We start from the raw sequence: 20,049 nt of genomic DNA, 5'->3' as shown, positions 1-20,049 counted from the left end.
ATACTGCCATCTACTGGTGGAGAGTCAGCTTAACCTACTTCCACTCTGTTTCGCTCAGGCAACAGCGCATTACGGTGGAAACCCAGTTAAATATCACTGCTAACAGTAACAACTCTGCACACACAGTAATTGCTGGTAATTATTGGTTAAACTATATTGCCAACTGTATTGCACCAAAAAATGCAAATCATTAATCTAAGACTTTCCTCATGCTGTGTCGATGAATCAAATGCACAATATTAATCTACATGTAATCAATCCCTGTTTCCATCGGCCCATTTTTTTTGGTGTATTTATCTAGCCTACTTATTAATTTGTCTGATTAATTAATTTATATTAATGTGTTTTTCCTCAGACGTTACCCTGGTAGGCTATACAGTGCTCACATAACGTTAGTGTCATAGAATGGCATTCTCTTGGCTTTTTGTTGAAAGGCCCATATAGCCTACTTGGACTTCCGGGATGCTCACCTATCTTACTTTTCTTCACCAAAATCGGACCGTTATTTGAATTCCTCGTCCTCTCCTGACGACCACTCATAATTTAATTCAAATGTAATTTTGGGGAAAATATCCATCTTCTTGGTGTAACGCTATAGTGTCAGTTTGCGTCAGTGTAGCGAGTGTTACAGTTGGTTAATTAACGGTTGTATTTATATTTATAACACCTGTGAGCGGAGTGATTTTACTGTTACAAGTCCCTGTGACGTTATACTCTATATCAGCATATCAGCACTCATGGAGTGCTTCTCGTCCAATCAAATTACTCGGTCGGAACTAACTGTTGTATATATATATATATATATATATATATATATATATATATATATATATATATATAATAGGAAATAACGTAAAATTATTCTTATTTTCTTATTTTCTATTTCTTTTAATCAACATTACATTACATTATACATTAAAGCCATGATAGTACACACTCTGACACAGTAGGTGGCAGTATGCACCTTTAAGTTGGTTTGCGATCCGCCATTGAACACACCGAAGGAGAAAAACAATGGCGACCTCCACGACGGAAGACAGCGTGAGTGAAGCACAAACAGGAAAAAAGTCGAAAAAGACGAAAAACCAAGGTACGTTATAGCTGCTGCCGATTTAAACACGATTAAGTGACACCCAGCGGTGCATTTACTGAGAGGCAGAGCTGAATTTTGTCGGTTAAGTGGCGTGTTTACGTGTCAGTTGCAGGGCACGTTTACATTAACGTTAACGTTACCTTTAAGCTAGCTAGTGAGCCGACGTTAACTGGAAAAAGAGTTCCCTCTGTTGGTGTCGTCTTGATTTAACAACAAGAAAAAAACAGGAAGTTAACAGTCTAAATTTTGTTATTTGTTTGATTATTTTCTTCTGTAAGCGTTTCAAGGACTGTACAGCATCCCCCAAATGCCCGCTGTAAACTAGTTACCATAACTCAGCAGCACAGATGTACTAGGTGACTGTCAAATACTCTTGCTGTCTTGAGATATCGCAAACACACAGGTTGTTGCTTATTGTCACTCACCCATGTTCCCCTTCTTCCTGCAAAGTCGGTGTGGAAATAATAAAGTTTGGTGTTGTTTTATGAAACATGCCGCTTGAAAAGAGGATCCCTACTTTTAGCTACTATTCACCGCTGCTGCCTGACACTCTTCAACCTCCAATCTTCCCCTGTACATATTTGACAAAAAGCTGTAGTGCATTGTACACAACTGTAGGCTCTGGAGTAACTGAAACTTATAATCAAAAACCAGTATCCTAAAGCACACCATAACACGGTGCTGGATTTGTACATTGGTGTATTGGACATGTGGGAAAACCATTTCCACATTGTCAATGTCCCTGACATTGTTACTCAGGAGATAGTAATTGAGTTGTATGGGGAGAAAATGTCAAACTCTCCTTGCCTCTGATGTCTCCGTCATTCAGTGGATGAATCTGAACTCCTGACTGTTCCTGATGGATGGAAAGAGCCAGCTTTCACCAAAGAAGACAACCCCCGTGGTCTGCTGGAGGAGAGCAGCTTCGCCACCCTCTTCCCAAAATACAGAGAAGCCTACCTGAAAGAGTGTTGGCCGCTTGTGGAGAAGGCTTTAGGAGAAGCAGTAAGTTCACAAATAGTGCTGAAAACAGACCACACCATTCCTGAGTCAGAATCAGGTTTATTGGACAAAATATGTTGGCATGCGTAAGGAATTTAAATTCATTGGTCACTTAAAGATACAGTTGTTAACTTTAATGAAAATAACTTTGACTAACTTTATGCTGAAGAAAAGTACATGAGATAGACTGAAAAAAAGTGTCTAACCCAGCTGTAAATCCTGTCAGTCACTCCATGAACTGTGTGGGCAAACAGTTAAACTAATCAGCGCCGAACAAATAAGAGTCAAGACTGTGTTACTGCATTGACTTTTTCTCTCCTCACATGTTTTCATTAACATATTTTAGTGCACTGTCAAGTTGTGAAATGAAAAATTTGGTCCAGCTGAAGGGCTGTGCTTGCTGCTCCCATTTAACTGTATCCAACATGGTGATTGGGTCACAAACTCTATTGTTTTACAGCTAAACAGTACACTAAAATATGTTTGTGAAAACATTTGAGGTAGGCAATGCAGTAACAGAATCTTGATCTGTATTTCAACAGCACTGCCAAGTTTGACAGTTCAAGAGCAGTCTATGACATGACTGATAGCTGGGTAAGAGACTCCTCAGCTCTGATTTGGTTGTTGTATTAAATAGACAGATAATCTGCATAAAAACAACCATCCTCTGCCTATTCTATTGCCTTGTAGCCTTTCTAATGGCCTTCCTACATGTGAATGAAAACGGCCAATGAGAACCGAGGAGTCTAATGCAGCTGTCAATTATGTCAATCACTGCTCTTGAACTGTCAAACAAGACAGTGCTGATCAAATATGAATCAAGAACAATGGCATAACATGTCAATAACAATCATTTACCATCTCTGTTACATGGTGGCTGGTCTCGTTCTCTGCTCAGAGGGTAGGGAGCTCCCGAATGTCATTGTTTTCCCACTTTGCGGACATTTACAGCAGCTATTTTCCTTCTGTGAGTAAGTTGCTAACTGCTAGCAGCTACCTTTTAATTCTCCTGTGGTGGGTTGCACACATAAAATCTCGTGAAAATGTTGCACGTCGTGCTGCCCATGATCCCGTCCTTCCAGCTGTCCAGTTCATACAGACACTACCTCCAGTGGCGACTTTTAGGCGAGACAACTTTGTCCCCCATTCCATAATTGCACCTCATTATGTAAAACAGCGAGGTGGCATAATGGTGTAGTATTCCTGCCTTGAGCAGGCAGTGTAAAAGGGGCTTCTGTTACTGCATTGCCTATTTCTTGCTTCAAATGTTTTCAGAAGTGTGTATTAATGTACTGTTTAGCTGTAAAATGAGAAAGTTGGTCCAGCTGGTGGGCGATATTTGGTACTTAGGTCAACTGTTTCCAACATGGCGGTCGGGTCATAAAATGTCTTGTTTTACACTACTGTACATGTGAGATGAAGGACGCTAATCATTGCTATCAAAGTATCATTTTAGGATACGTATTATTAAAAGATAATTCAAAAATAACATATTAAAAGTAATATGTATTTTAAAGCCCCTACTTGACCCCCAGTGTGCTACTACTTCACCTCCTGTAGGAGTGGTCAGGCTGAATTGAAGCCCCAAACTGTACAGTAAAGTTTTTTTAATTAAGTACCTGGTGTTGTTCCCATCTTTTGTAACATGGATATTTGTTCTTCTCAGCATGTCAAAGCCACTCTGGACTTGATAGAGGGAAGCATCACAGTTTCTACCACTAAGAAAACTTATGACCCTTACGCCATAGTGAGAGCCAGAGATCTCATCAAGCTGCTGGCCCGGAGTGTCCCATTCGAACAGGTAATGACCACAGGACACTGCTGTCATGAAGGTTGTAGTCTGTTGATTACTGTCTGTCTTCATTTTGCAGCATATGCTATATGGAGGGGTGTAACTGTTCACAAATTGCACAGTTCAGTTAGATACAGCTGTGTCACGGTTCAGTAAGTTTTCATTACCATATATAAGTAGAAATGGCAGAGAAATTTTTATGTTATTTTAATTAATTTATTTATTGAAAATTAACAAAGTATGATGTTTTTTGATTTTGAACAATGACGGAGCTATAACTGAGTGGCTGGTAAAACAGCTTTCTCTTCATATGCACCATACGCCTGGAATGAACTCCAAAACACCTTAAATCTGGAGTCACTTCCACCTTTCAGCATATTTAAAAACCTTTTAAAATCAACCTTTACTGAACAGTGTCACTGCTTCTAACTTGGTGCCTTTCAGTAGTATGTCTGTTTTGCCTTTTTATGTGTCTTACTGAGTGTAATGTGTTCTCATTGACTTTGTGTTCTAGTATGTGAGACTTGTGTTCTCGTGGTTTTAGTATGTGTCCATTGTCTTGTCTTTTGTGTACTTGTAACTTTTGCTGCCAGTCTTGTCCAGGACTCCCTGGAAGAAGAGTTACTGTAACTCAGTGAGACCCTTCCTGGTTAAATAAAGGTTAAATAAAAAAAAAAACTGCGCAGAGGCGCATTTTTCAGCTCAGGGTTCATGTATGTTACTGTGCTACTGTGTTAGCTGCTAAGTAGAGTCCGCAGCTGTGGGGCGGCTCATTCTTTGATTCGGTGTGTACTGCCATCGTCCTTGTAATTCACAGCAAAACCAAAGTGGCTACTAACACCAGAGGTGTAGGTAATCTTTTATTCTATTTCTGGTCTGATAATGGTGTTACTAACCATTTTGCTACAAACTAGCTTAGTGTAGCTGCCTCCCAGCATATCTCACTGGAGTAGAATGTTTTGGTTTGGAGGTGGGAGGGGCAGACAGCATGTTGCCTGTTACGTTGTATGGACTGCCTTGTGATACTGAGAACATTGTATTTAGTACGGTTTTAGCTGTATATTTTATTTTCCAGATGTACTGGGATAGTTCAACATATCGAGAGCCTGTACCAGAGCCTCGTACTGTGTATAGTTACACCTCAAGCTATATGTAGATTTTGTTTCCTGAAGGTTGCTCCCTTTGCTTTTAGAAGCACTTTGGGGTTGCATTTTTGATGTATGAAAGGCGCTATATAAATAAAGTTTGATTGATTGATTGATTTAGAAACTTGTGATACTTGATGACAGCAGTAGCAAACACATGAGTGATGCTGAATTCTAATTATTAGGTTATTTTGTTTCTTTGCACATACTGTTTTTTGCTTCCAGGCTGTACGGATATTACAGGATGACATGGCATGTGACATCATCAAAATCGGAACCCTGGTGAGGAACAGAGAGCGGTTTGTAAAACGAAGACAGCGTCTAATTGGCCCCAAGGGCTCCACCCTAAAAGTGAGTCCCACATTTAGATTCAGCTTTTATCCCACTGTTCATCATCATCATAAGCAAATATCAAAGTTAACTATTAATAGCAGTGTGGGCTGGGGAGTTCGCACCAAGTAAAAACAAGTCCAGCTGCTTAAAGATAGAAATGAGCAGCAACATATCGCGTGGGTGCATGCGTCTTCTGTTGACAGTGTCGCAGCTTCAGTTGATCATAATTGACGTGCTCTGCTGACAGTGTGCTGCGGCGAACGTGTGGTGCATTGCGTTCAAATCCTTTGTATTTTATTCGTTATAGTACCACGCTATCTGTTCATTAAAGGTGTGTGTGAAAGTATGTTAAGGTGTGTGGGTATGGGTTAGAAAAGGGGCGAAAAGAAAAGCACTCAAAGCAAAGCAAATGAGCTTAACGAGCCCCACCTTCTTACGTGTCATCAGCATCACTGCAGTCCACACTCTGTAGCTCACCCAACCTTGATAGCCTACCAACACTGAGGGCTGCCCTGCCACAGACGGGCAAAGTGACTTGAATGAGTGGAGCTGTGTGTTAGACGTAAGGTAGCTGATATCACTGAAGTTACAATAAACATCACAATACTCTTTGCTGAAGTTGAGATGATGACCAGATGATCATTTATAGGGTAGGCTAGATAGCGTGGACCTGCTAATGCACATTTAACCCGCATATGGCCCATTTATAATAGTCAGCTGTCCATCTGTTTGTCACTGTCTCTCAAGTCTGCATCATGCACTTGGATGAATGCGACCACCTCTAGTTTTAACTGGCACACTGAAAAGATTGCAGTCTAGAGCCCTGACATTTATTTAAGTACATGCCTACTAACTTAGGTGAATGCTTGAGGTAGTTCAGGGTGTAAACTACTAGTTTAATCATGATTTGATATATTGATTCTTTGGACGATTCAATATTTGTCGATATCACAAAGTCTGTCACGATACGATTTCGATTTGATTCGATTCAGGGGCCTATGATCCATAGAAGATTTTATCATATGCCCATTTAGCACAATGTGTTATATTAGAAGCTGCCACAGCTTTCTTCTTTGCTTTTGGCCATAAAGGACAAAACAGTACATTAATAATAGGGATGGGCAACACAAGCAAAAACACTGTTCGAAAATCGTGGCAAGTATTCGACAATTTTTCGAATGACCCCCCCCCGAGCTACGCACACAGAGATCCATTCATCTTTAAAGGGCCGAACATACTCGGGCGGAACGGACTCCACGGAGGTCCACGCGGACTCAAAGCGGACGTCCGCAAGCCCTGTGCGCGCACACCAGTGACTGCTCGGCATGTATTTTTCACATCGTGGGGATTTTTCACGGACATTTAACTACAACGCGGAAGTGCGCTCGACTATGAAAGCCTGAATGACTGCGGACATACCTCACAGAGTAGTAGTCTCTGCATGTTTCTCCTGTTTGTAGAAGAGCATCTCACACCGCTGTAGCAATCCCAGACTGCCCTCGTGCGGTTAGGAGCTGAATTGCATGTCAAATAAAGGGGGGAAAATAAGACGGCGAATAGTAATAGTTGCATTAAAAAATCGATTTTTCAAAAATAAAACGATTATTCGAAAATCGAAAATCGTGACCCATCCCTAATTAATAATTTAACTGGTTCAGCGCAGTAAAGTTCACTTTACATTGACTTCACTAACACACATTAAACAGCCTATGGGAAAAGTTGGCCTTCAGGGCTTTCTGTCAGAATGACCTTTCTGGAAGAAATCTTCTCGTTTTAATTCAAACCATGATTTTTTTTTCCTAAAACAGGACTGTCTGGCTTAAAGCCCTGAAGGCAAACTTTTCCCAACAGCCATAAACCATAGATTAACAACAGGACCGTTAAAAAAAAGTATTTAAGTCAGCTCAATAATAACTGTCAAGGTTCATAGAGACCTAATATAAGTCACCTAATATAAGCTTAGGCACTTTAACATTGCATAAATTAGCCTAGCAGCTAGTAAACATGTTCTCTACTCATAGCTTTACAAATTACATGCGTTATTTTTTACTCACTGTTAGTCGAACTCGGTGCACCTCCTGACAGAACTGCATGGCTGAATTTCAGCCCACATGCATGGTTTTTCATCCTAACATGGTTGAAACAAAGCAGCTAATGTAGCCGTGTTGCTGCAACACGTTAGCGGGCAAGACGCCCAGCCAAGCAGGTGCGTCGTGTTTCCTGAGTATGTGGCCTTGCTTACATACAACATGTGCTTTGTCTGTTGACCAGTCTTTTCTCTGAAATCCAATTATTTCCACACTGCTGATTTATTCCTGAGTCAATCTTATCCTCATCTTCTCTTGGCTCCTTGCCATTATCTGCCTGGAGCTGTTTGACCGTGACATAGAATTTCAAGATAAAACTGATGATATGGATCAATGTTTTCAGTTTGCATCGATGGTAGTGGATCGCTGATGATTGAATTAATCTATAGATCATGACTAATGGGTTGTTACACCCTCGGAGCTGGTTGTACTTGAGTATTTTCAGTTTATGCTAATTTATACTCAATTACATTTCAAAGGCAATTATTGTACCTTTTACTCCACTGCTCTACCAGGCCTCTCTTTTGTGCATCAGCATGGCGAGGTCCCAACACAAACTCATAGCTGCTGGGAAGCAGTGCTTATCTCAAGACTACTGCCTTTTTAATGTTGGTGATTTGTCAAAAGTTTCACCTCAGGCCTTTCAAGGCTGACTAGGCTCCCAAATGAGCAGTGAAAACACAGTCGAATGCTTGTCACACACCTTTGGAATATAGCTCTATCGCAAGCATCTAAGGAGTCTATAACAGACTTGGAATAAGTGAACACTGTTAATACTAGTTTGTTTTGAGGTCTTTCAAATTGTTTTTCTCAGTAAAAAAAACAACAGCTTAATCAGCTCAACCATCTAACCCTGTCTTCAGGGATGACCAGGAAAAGGCCGCTAATATACAGATTGGAATTGCTGCTGGAAATGGCAGGCCAGAAGGTAGTGATGCAAAAATAACCTTTATAGTGACTTACTTCTGACAGACATACAAAATAGATCTCATGATATGACCTAGACACCTGATACATTCTCCTGAAGGTAAAGGTTGCACAGGTTGACTGTAGAGAATAGTTACAATGAGGTAGTAGAGCCACTGTGGGGAAAAAGATTTTGAGAATAAATTCAGAATATTTTGTGCTTTCTTTCTGAAACTAATACTCCAATACTCAATCATAGGTTGTATAAAGAGGGAAAAGTCTGAACTGTGCTACAGTGTGAACAAGGTAATCAGTAAGCAGTCTGTCTTTGGTAGCTGTGGTGCATTTTAGGATAAATGTCACTGGGTGGCAGTGTTGCTTCAAATCAGCCACATTATCTGAGTGTTTGTATCATGGGAACAATACAGCAGTGCTGTTATCAGATCATTTCTTTTTAAATCATGTGTTGAATTCTTCACTTTGCTTTCCTGTCCCTTTTCTCCAGGCATTAGAGTTGCTGACCAACTGCTATGTGATGGTGCAGGGTAACACGGTGTCGGCCCTGGGGCCCTATAATGGCCTGAAGGAGGTAAGAACTTCACAGAGCCTCTGTCTGTTCACAGGAGTCTACTGGTAAAAATAAAGTGTAGAAACTAAACTTCAGGAGGTGATGATGAGGCAGAAACTACCAGTGGAAACACAGTTCACTGTCTGACCAAAAAGCTAATTGAAAACAAACCTTTACTCATTGTAAGATGAATAATACCCATGAAAATGTGTCTACGCTCAGTAACAGTATATGTGTGCTAACCATCCATAAAATCCCAACAACAAAGAAAACATCTGAAATGTGAGTCCACTGTTCTGTGCCTGGGTGTTTTCTCTGTTGCCTGTGCAACACAAACTCCCCTCAGGGTTAACTAGGCTCTGATGAGCTCATCTAGAGGTGAGATGAAACCATAATTATCCCTGTTTTGAAATCTGGGTGGCTGCAGCAGTAAATAGTTGCAGAAAGACAGACTTAAGAGTAGATCCCAAAAGTGGTCAAGATTAAAAAGACAAATAACTTATTATGAAATAAATAATCCCCCTTTACATACTTTTTATTTCACAATGGCATTTTCATCGCATTTTATTATAGTGGTGTTGTCACTGTCCTCTCACCTTTGAGCCAACCATATGCCCCATGCCTCTTAAACCGGCAAGCTCATCAACCAGTGGTGCCAACTTGGCAATTTTCACGCTAGATTTAGAGACTTTTCAGTACCACTTAGCAACTTTACTCCAAAAGCAACTAGTGACAAATTTAGCAGCTATTCAGACCATCAGGAAAAAAGTGAGAAATATATTCATATACAGTACAGGCCAAAAGTTTGGACACACCTTCTCATTCAATGCGTTTTCTTTATTTTCATGACTATTTACATTGTAGATTCTCACTGAAGGCATCAAAACTATGAATGAACACATGTGGAGTTATGTACTTAACAAAAAAAGGTGAAATAACTGAAAACATGTTTTATATTCTAGTTTCTTCAAAATAACCACCCTTTGCTCTGATTACTGCTTTGCACACTCTTGGCATTCTCTCCATGAGCTTCAAGAGGTAGTCACCTGAAATGGTTTCCACTTCACAGGTGTGCCTTATCAGGGTTAATTAGTGGAATTTCTTGCTTTATCAATGGGGTTGGGACCATCAGTTGTGTTGTGCAGAAGTCAGGTTAATACACAGCCGACAGCCCTATTGGACAACTGTTAAAATTCATATTATGGCAAGAACCAATCAGCTAACTAAAGAAAAACGAGTGGCCATCATTACTTTAAGAAATGAAGGTCAGTCAGTCCGGAAAATTGCAAAAACTTTAAATGTGTCCCCAAGTGGAGTCGCAAAAACCATCAAGCGCTACAACGAAACTGGCACACATGAGGACCGACCCAGGAAAGGAAGACCAAGAGTCACCTCTGCTTCTGAGGATAAGTTCATCCGAGTCACCAGCCTCAGAAATCGCAAGTTAACAGCAGCTCAGAGAGAGACCAGATGAATGCCACATAGAGTTCTAGCAGCAGACCCATCTCTAGAACAACTGTTAAGAGGAGACTGCGCCAATCAGGCCTTCATGGTCAAATAGCTGCTAGGAAACCACTGCTAAGGAGAGGCAACAAGCAGAAGAGATTTGTTTGGGCCAAGAAACACAAGGAATGGACATTAGACCAGTGGAAATCTGTGCTTTGGTCTGATGAGTCCAAATTTGAGATCTTTGGTTCCTTTGAGTTATTATGGAAATAAATGATGAAATGATAGAGGTGGGAATCACCAGAGGATCAAAAATACAGTATTATCACGACACTTTAGTCACAATACAATATTATTGAGATTTAAAATATGTTGTGATATACTGAGTATTGCGATAAAATATATAGCTATATATTCACTTAAGCCATTTTTTTGCAGCTGTATCAAGTGGACTGAAAACACAATTGATTATACTATTATATTAGGCTATCTAAAGTTTAATTTGTATTTATAATACAAATTGTATTCCCCCCACACCCCTGTGAAATAATATTTCATAATATTGAGTTGTTCTTAAATTATTTCACAAGTACATTCTCAGTCTATTTTAATGTCATTTTACTATTTTTGTCTGTAATTATGAAATTGAAATAAAATGTTTACACAAATGACAGAGGATGTAGAACCATGAAATTGTTCATGTTTGTGTTCTCTGTTCAGGTACGCAAAGTGGTGATGGACACGATGAAGAACATTCACCCCATCTACAACATCAAGGTACGTTTAACCTTCTGACAGACACCTTGCTGGTTAGGCAGCATTCCACCAGCCCACAGCTTAAAAACAATACTACTACATAGACTGAAACATTCGAACAGACTGCAGTCATGCCCTATGAAGATGTCTCCATCCTTGTTCTTGATCTCCTGACTGAGATAAATCTCTCTGGGTTTGTACGCCAAGGCTGGCTCAACCTGGAGCTGAGGGCATGAGGGAGCCACAGGTGCTCTTATCTTTGTTTTATAACTTGACTTGATCAAAGAAGACTGCAGAGCAGCCATAGTGTCTGTCTTACAGGGATGCAAACAGCTCGCTTTTCGGTGACACTCGCTTTTTTCATGTCAATTTGGGTGACTTGTGGGAATCGTGTAGATCCGAGGAGTTCTTTTGGCGTGGAAAAGTCTGGTTAATAATTCCACTAACAAACGCAATGAGCAGATGACAATGCTGCACGCAAAAAACACTGTGTAGTGCGCACGCAAGCATGAACCACTTGTTTGGCGTCCACTTTGTTGGATGATGTGCTGCTGGATCAAAGATCATAGAGCGGTCCGTGTATGGCAGGGTTGTCAGGTCTGCTTATTACCCGCGACTTTGGGCTTGTTTTTTTGTAGAGTCACTTACAAATATTGGTAGTCGCGGGTTGCGTTTTTTGGGCTTGTTTCTAAAGTGGAGTTGCTTATTTGGGCTTGCTCTCTAAACGTGGCACTTCTCTATATATATATATCCGTCTAATAAGTTATTTAAACGCATGATTGTATGTCGGACTGCAGGATGTTTCCACTAGGACCCTACAATACCAGAGTAGCGACACACATTGGTCAAGCAGAAAGTTGGCCACTTGCCCTCAAGTGGCGGGATAGCGTGTTACATATCTGACCAAGAACTGACTTAACTTCAGTATTGCTGCATTGCTGCCGACCAGGAATTCTTGTGCGTTTCCAAAGTCAAGCAAACCTAAAAGCATAATCTCCCATAATCTACCGTAATAGGAGCATCGGTGACCCATTGACAGGTAAAAAAAAACAAACAAAAAAAACAGTTGTCTACCATAATGTTACTCTCTACATTTTGAAATAAACAAATTATAAGCATGACTTAATATGACCAAGACACCTAAAAGTAAAAACAAGGCCGTTTTCATCAACTTACAAGCAAGTGCGTGTCAGACATACTGTAAGTGAATGGGCTTTCTGGTCGGAAAGGTAATGCCCTCATGCCCCACTAGAGGGCGCGTGAGGCTTAACTTCAGTCTACCACAGGAGTCAATGGAAGTGTTGTCAATCTGGTGTTGTAGGGTCCTAGTTTCCACAGCTCTGCTCCCTCCACTCCTCTCCTCTCCGCATACACACAGGTGACAGTCAGTCAGTGAGACTTTTCACATTTAAATTGCACAATTAATGGAGGTTCTTTAACTATTTCGCTAACAAGTGGGCGAAATATGGAAAGAATACAATAAAGATTTTTTTAGAAAGAGAGAGGATTAAAAGATTCAACTTCAAGAGAGGGACGATTCAGAGGCATTGTGCAGACAGTGGCCTCTGGCTATTTTTAAGGTTATCATTTTCATGCCAAACAACGCAAACATTCCATAAACATTCCGCATTTTATATAAAATCCAGAGTGAGCAAATACCTTGTAGCTGGTAAAAAAAAAAGGAATTGTGGAAAGAGGTAGGTTGAACCGCACTCTGTTTTGGTAGTTTTGCTGAAACATTCAACTTTGTTCATTTGCAGAACGAGGGAAATTGAGTGTTAGTGTAGGCTGATCAAACGTCCTCTTTTGCCTGGACATGTCCACTTTTCACGTCCTGTCCGGGGGGTGTTTATAAATTGATGATAATATCCGGTTTTCGTGTGTTTTCGTGTGTGTGTGTGTGTGTGTGTGTGTGTGTGAGCGCGCGCGTAATCCCCGAGAGGCTGCCTTATCGGTGGATCTCCAACACTCACAACGAGGAAGCAGCAGACACCGGTGGCGCAGCATTATTCTAGCTTCCAAGATGCCGAAGCGCAAGTGCAGCTTCATAGATGAACTGCAGAAAAAATTTACCAACTTACCGTCCCGACCCGGTCTGGATATATGGGAGGCTGAGTGCACCGTGTGCAAAGCTGGCACATATGATTCTGTGTCTAATAAAGGTGCCGGGGAGCTCAAAGTTAGATTTTCTAATACAGAAGAGGTATTATTTAGAACATAATTTCATATTATTTATTTATTTATTTGTCCAGTAAGATTTGAAAAGATAACAATTATTTTACAAGTTGATTTTTCTAATACAGAAGAGACATTATTTCTATCGTTATTTCATTCCAGAGATTTTACATTGATTTTACATTTATATTTAATTTTGTACAATTGAAACTTGTAAAAATATTATTATTTTAGGCATAATAAAAGCAAGTTGAGTAACCTCTGAGAAGCCTATCCAAATTTCTGTCTCTGAGAGATATTATTTTGTAATATACCTGAATTTTCTATCCATACATATAAACTTTAAATATATTAAAATTATAAGACATCTTTTGAGGCTATCTCGTGGCCGGGGCAAGTGTCCTCTTTTTTGGAAACCAAAATATGGTCATCCTATGTTAGTGTATTTTAATATTCAGAATTTCTTCTTTTTTTTTTAATCATACAGTCCAGATGTAAAAACTGTTATCCACCACTTAACCAAAGATATGCATATGGCTCTTAGTTTGAAACTGACATGTTATTTGTAGTAGGCCAGTCTACCCACTTTGTTCGGTGTAAGGAGCATGAAGAAATGTATAAAGATTTGGACCTCTAGCAAGATGGTCATGATGGCTCAATGGATTTTTTTCTGTTTGGAATACACCATATTCTTCCAAATTAGTGTACGTGTATTTAAATATTTAGCTTCAACAAGCTCTCTCTTTTTTGACCATACACCTGTTTGCATCCCTGGACTTATTTAATACCAGTACCAGCTACAGTTTGTCATGTAGGATAATTACACTTAAAAACAGATACTGTTCAGATACCAAAAAGAGCTGACAATACAGAGGGCTCACACACTATCAAAATGCCTGTAGCTAGATGAAAACATCATATCTCAGCATGTCAAAGCATTATTTTAGAACCCTATGTCTACCAGAGAGAAAAAGTTACATTGTGCTCTGTCTCTATTGTCACCATTTCTTGCGCTTCTTCCGCATTAAAGGCCTACCAGTGCCTTCAGAAGAAACCGCCGTTATTATGACACGATTGCGAAAGCAAAGTGTTAGTATGACCAGTAGCTTTGTCTTTAGCTTATTGCAGCAAATGAATAGTGCAGAAATAGAAGAAATTGGGCTCCTGCTGTGACAACACACTGACCAGTCCTGATAAATGAGGCAATGAAATACATGGGGCATTGTCATGACACCGCATCTGAATGAATGAAGTGGAGACTGTATTTCAGATGGTCATAATAAAACTACATTTTAGTGCAGATAGGGCATATGGCGTGACAGTACAACATCACCTCACATCACGTAGTATTTTTGTTACATGTACTCCCACCCCACCAACACAACTATCCCCCCAACCACCCACCCCCTCCAAATTCTCTGACACCATTAGACACTGATGATCAAACGGGAGCTGTCCAAAGACCCTGAGCTGCGGATGCAGAACTGGGAGCGCTTCCTGCCCAAGTTCCGCCACAAGAACCTGGCCAAGCGCAGGGAGCCTAAGAAGAAGAGCGTGAAGAAGGAGTACACACCATTCCCTCCATCACAGCCAGAGAGCACGGTCAGATGTTTGCTTTTATTTTAACATTCATAGTTGAATAACTGCCGCTATCTGGTCTATGAAGAACAAAGTGACATTAGTTTCCTTGCTTAAGATAACAAGTAGCCTATCACATGTATACACACTTGCTCATATAGTGTTGTGTTGTATCATAAAAACCTCAGCTGAAAGCAGCTATTTTAAAGGTTTTTCTCACAAAAAAGGTTGATGGTAATATTAACTAACAACACAATGGAATGTTTTTTGTCGGACCCTGTTACAGAGACTAATTTGCATATTAAGACTATTTTAACATTGATTTTAACTCTGGATTATCTTTGCAGGTTGACAAGGAGCTGGCCACAGGAGAATTCTTCCTGCGTGAAAGTGTGAAAAAGAGGAAGAAGATGGAAGAGATCAAGGTGAGCACTGAGTGGATTTATCTACCGCTGGGCTGCAGTGCCTCTTCACATGAGTGTTATCACTGTAATGATATTCGGCTGTTTCCTGGCCTGCATTCCTTCTATTGCTTATAATTCTTTTCAGCCAAATGTAACGCGTGTACACAGGTTTCTTAAACACAGGTCAAAAGGCCATGGACTGCCTTCCCAGTGGTAGTAGACCAAAGCTTTGTGCACAACTCTGCAGCAGACAAATATGCCTTTCTTTGGGTGTGTGTTTTGGATTTGTTACATTCAATGTCACGGACAAGGCCAGAAAACAGGTAAGTAAACCATAGAAAGCAGCATGGAGGCCAGTAAAAACTTGATAAAGGTTACTACTTCTTATATATCTCTTAATTATTCAGTCTCTCTGTCAAACTCGGTGCAGACTAATTTGGATGGATGTTTAAGTGCTGCTTGGATGGAGATGGACAGTATTTTGTGGTGGTGCGTCATTGCATCTCCATGTTAAGGGGCTAAAATAAGTACATCACATGGGTGTTGTGTTTCCATCACTGCAGATCAGAGCCAGAGCCGATCAATACCTGTGATCACTACAGAGGCATTTAACCATGGTGTGAATGCTGATTGTAACCTTTCCCATTACATTAAAAAGCCAGATGTTAACAGGTATTAGCAGGTTTCTGTGCAGTGGAAAAAAGGCTTCAGTTACAGTTTCACTGAACAGCTAGATAAACATGGTCTAATTGAATGCAGAGTCTCTAAAATACGGCAGAAACTCACCCTAAAATAGTTAAGAAAGAGTTGCATCATATTCTGAGAACTGACAACTTTGTGACTGTCGTTGTTCCTTTTTATCAGGTGAAACAAGCAGAAGCACTGACCAAGAAGCAGGAAGAGCGGAACAAAGCTTTCATTCCTCCTAAAGAAAAGCCTTTAATGAAGAAAACCACCAAAGGTATAAATGGGGAACAAATCTTTACCTGAGAACAAACAGAAACAAAATTTGCTCTGTAATAATCCAGCTAACCTCTGTCCTCCCCTTGTTAACCTTGTTTTTTCCACAGCTCCCACAGAAGGCAAGCTGGACATCGAAGCCATTAAAGAGAAAGTGAAAAAAGCCAAAACCAAGAAGCTGGGGGCTCCACCAGTAAACCCAGCTCCGCCCACCAGCACCACCGACAAAAAAAAAAAGAGTAAAACAAAAAACAAAGGCTAATCACAGATTAACACCATCACAGTTGTGATGTGTACCATGTAATATGGTATTCGTCGGGCAGTTGGGCAGTTCGAGCAAGATCAAGGACTTTGTAAGGACACTGGAACATGGGATGTCGGACATATAGTGTGTGCTTGGATCAAAATGAATTCCATCACAAACTGTCCTGGATGTTTTTATTGAACTACTTTTGCTGTGAGGATTTCCTGTTGATATTACCTGAGTATAATTTTCTGTCTGGAGACCAATTCTCACTCAAGGTAGATGAACCTATTGTCCAGATTTTGTATGGTCAGTATTTATAGGTTTCAGAATAGGTGTGTACAGGAGGAGGCAGACTCAATCAAATGGAAATGTAAAATTAAAGAAACATTTTTATAACTTAGATCTATTATTTGCAAGTTTTCCGTAATTCCTTTTGTCCTTTTTAATCATTACAGATGTATTATCCTTGCCAGACATTAGCCTGGAAGGGATCATGAGTCTGGTTGTGCATGGATCTGTGTATGTGTGTGTACGCAGTTAATCTTGCATACTACTGGACCAATCAGCCTAATATTTTGTTTGCACATGCATGACTGTGTGCTCAAGAACCTCCCTGGGTTGTGGTGATTCACAGTTGTTGAAAAGCCTGTTTTACTGACTGTTGTATACCATCATGAACTGCTGACTCCTCCTAACTGGCCATTAGGGATCACAAGTATTCCACAAATCATCTCTGCTTAAAACAAGAAGCCTTACCGTCTGTTGCAGGCCACATTTTGGCCTTTGTTGTGGCTCAAAAACTGACATCCATAGAGAAGCCTGGTCTTATTTTGAGCTGGAGTTTTGAAACCTTTGCCACTATCTTGATTGTAAGAGGGTTGAGGGACAATTCCAAGAGGAGTTGGGCCATATTCTAGCTGCCATGGCTACCAGCAGGTTTTGTTCTGGTTGCTGCACAGCGTCATACCACACTAGGAGCGTTTCAGAAGGGGTGCGTTTTCCCTTCCCAGTTTAGTTAATTTGGTCATTATTTCTGTGTACTTCTACCATAAGTGAGTAGGCTGTGTAGTTAAGAGATTTCTTGTTTTTTTTGGATTGTCTGTTTTGGTTGTTAATTGTTATTTCCTACTTTGTTGTGTCGTAGCCTACAGACAAAAGTTAATGTAGTTAAAAAGTTCAGTTATGAACGACATGGATCTGAAATTTGTGGCTGTTTTAATTGATAAGATATATTCATCCTCATAATTACATCATATCTTTATTTCACATACAGTGCTTGTTGGCAGGAGAACGTGATCTGCTTGGCAACACATTGCCCAGAAGTCACAAATAGGCGAGGTGCGTATTTTTAGTAGTTTCTGGGATGGGCTGCAGTGTCTGCTGGAATTTCATGAAATGTCTGGCTGTGATCAGCTTGGGCAGCCACCTGCGGAAATCTGCTCTCTACTGAGTGCACTTTTCTTGTTTCTTTACTTTTCTTTTGTGTATTTACTCATCCATACAGAAAGCAAATGATTGCCATTCATTTGGTGTCTTATTTGTATACACCATCAAGTCCAATATTCACTTGTTTTAGCTCCTTTTTGGTGCTTCACCAGCTCTTGATGGAAATATCTGACGTGTTCGCTGCTAAACTGCGTTCACCAGCTAGACGCTAACTCTGTCTGATGTTTGGTGCTGTGCAGGTAGTTTACACTGAGTGTGTCAAAGTTGCCTGTGGTGAGCAGTGGCAGTGAACCAAGTGCCCTGCAGACTGAGTTAGGTGATAAGCCTGTGGGTTCATCTACTACTTTTACATTTCACGGGTTCATCTACTACTTTTACATTTCACACAGTCCTTTGACCTATTTGTTAAGATACAAATATGAATAACTGCATCTTTAACCTAATGTAACTGTGGGTCAGGGGTGTCAAAAGTACTGCCTGTGGGCTGGTTCTCATGCAGCCCTTTGGATGACTGTATGAAAGAGATGATCGTACCCAGGATATTCTTGTCCACCAATTTCATCAGCCAACCATATTCTGCCATACTATCCTTACAGACCTTTCTTTGACACTTCAGCCACCTCACTAAGATTGAAACTAAAAACCAGCACAAAAATGACAGTTACCAACATAAGCCAGCATGTTCTGAACTGATGCACAAATATATAGACAGGCATGATGGGAAATGAGGGCGGTCCCATCATTACTAGACTCTCAGCACTGGCACCGAGGTGTGCACCACAGCTGAGACGGTGGAGCAGAGTCAAGCCATGTGCTCACAGTTACTGTTGCAACTTCTGAAATACATAACCAGAAAATTAATAAACACATTCAATTTCATTAAAAATCTTTTACAATTCTGCTGCTGGCAGCTGTCATGTCACTCATGCTTATCATATCTGTTTGCAATGTGTTACATTGAATAATGCCTTCAAATGACCCAGATATAGCTGATGGGGGAGTTAGCAATAGACTTAGCAAAGTTAGTGGAAGGATGTGTGGCTATGTTCTGTTTTCAAAGTAAGGTGTTATAAAATACATGCAACATTATGGAAATACAATTAATTGGATTATATTCAGAAGAAGTGTAAAATCAATTACCAGTGTCCCTTATACATTAAAAGTAAAAACCACTAACTTGTTAGGTAAATGTCTTTATTCTTTGATTTTTTTAAAAAATTTAAAAGATTACTTTTGATGTGGACATGTCTGACAGCATACAGAAACAAACTGAAGCATTTAGAGATATTTCCAGAGTAAAAGTCCTACATTTCTACCTTGAAAGTCTGAAACTTGAAGTGTCATTTGACAAAGAAAAGAGGCTCTCTCTCTCTATATATATGTGTATATCTATCTATCTATCTATCTCTTATATACAGTCAGGTCCATAATTATTTGGACAATGATACAGTTGTTGTCATTTTGGCTCTGTACACCACCACAATGGGTTTTAAATGAAACAATGAATACCTGCTTAAAGTGCAGACTCTCAGCTTTCATTTAAGGCTTTTTTCAAAAATGTAGTATGAACCGAGTAGGAATGACAACCATTTCTTCACACAGTCCCCCAACTTTAAGGGCTCATAAGTATTTGGACAAACTAACATAATCATCAATTAAACAGTCAGTTTTAATACTCGGTTGCAAATCCTTTACAGTCAATGACTGCCTGAAGTGTTGGACACATAGGCATCATCAGATGCTGGGTTTCTTCCCTGGTGATGCTCTGCCAGCCCTTTACTGTAGCCGTCTGCACTTCCTGCTTGTGTTTTGGGTGTTTTGCCCTCAGTTTTGGCTTCAGCAAGAGAAACGCATGCTCAATTGGATTCAGCTTTTGCAATATGCTTCAGGTCAATGTCCAACTGCACTGTGAAGCATCGTCCAATGAGTTTTGAAGCATTTAGTTGAATCTGAGCAGATAATGTAGCCCCAAACACTTCAGCTTTCATCCTGCTGCTCTTGTAAGCAAGACAAGACTTCACTAGAATAAATACAGAGGGTTTATCACAAGATGCAAACCATTGGTTAGCCTTAAAAATGGAAGGCCAGATTAGAGTTTGTCAAAAACCATC

General features: G+C 40.2%; 1 protein-coding gene across 1 annotated transcript; it reads left to right on the top strand.

Annotated features, from left to right (window-relative positions):
* The first annotated feature begins 965 nt into the window (after positions 1-965).
* krr1 (KRR1 small subunit processome component homolog) lies at positions 966-18,834 on the top strand. Its single transcript, XM_033615032.2, has 10 exons — positions 966-1,090; positions 1,923-2,098; positions 3,762-3,896; positions 5,258-5,383; positions 8,864-8,947; positions 11,093-11,149; positions 14,735-14,905; positions 15,229-15,306; positions 16,150-16,246; positions 16,356-18,834. The coding sequence occupies exons 1-10, from the start codon at positions 1,015-1,017 to the stop codon at positions 16,505-16,507; spliced, it is 1,152 nt and encodes a 383-aa protein (XP_033470923.2). The 5' UTR covers positions 966-1,014; the 3' UTR covers positions 16,508-18,834.
* The last annotated feature ends 1,215 nt before the right edge of the window (positions 18,835-20,049 follow it).

This window comes from Epinephelus lanceolatus, chromosome 23, assembly GCF_041903045.1.
Source record: "Epinephelus lanceolatus isolate andai-2023 chromosome 23, ASM4190304v1, whole genome shotgun sequence".
In the NCBI taxonomy this organism is placed as follows: Eukaryota; Metazoa; Chordata; class Actinopteri; order Perciformes; family Serranidae; genus Epinephelus; species Epinephelus lanceolatus.
The sequence above is the reverse complement of the archived record's forward strand: the minus strand, read 5'-3'. Positions and strand labels throughout refer to the sequence as shown.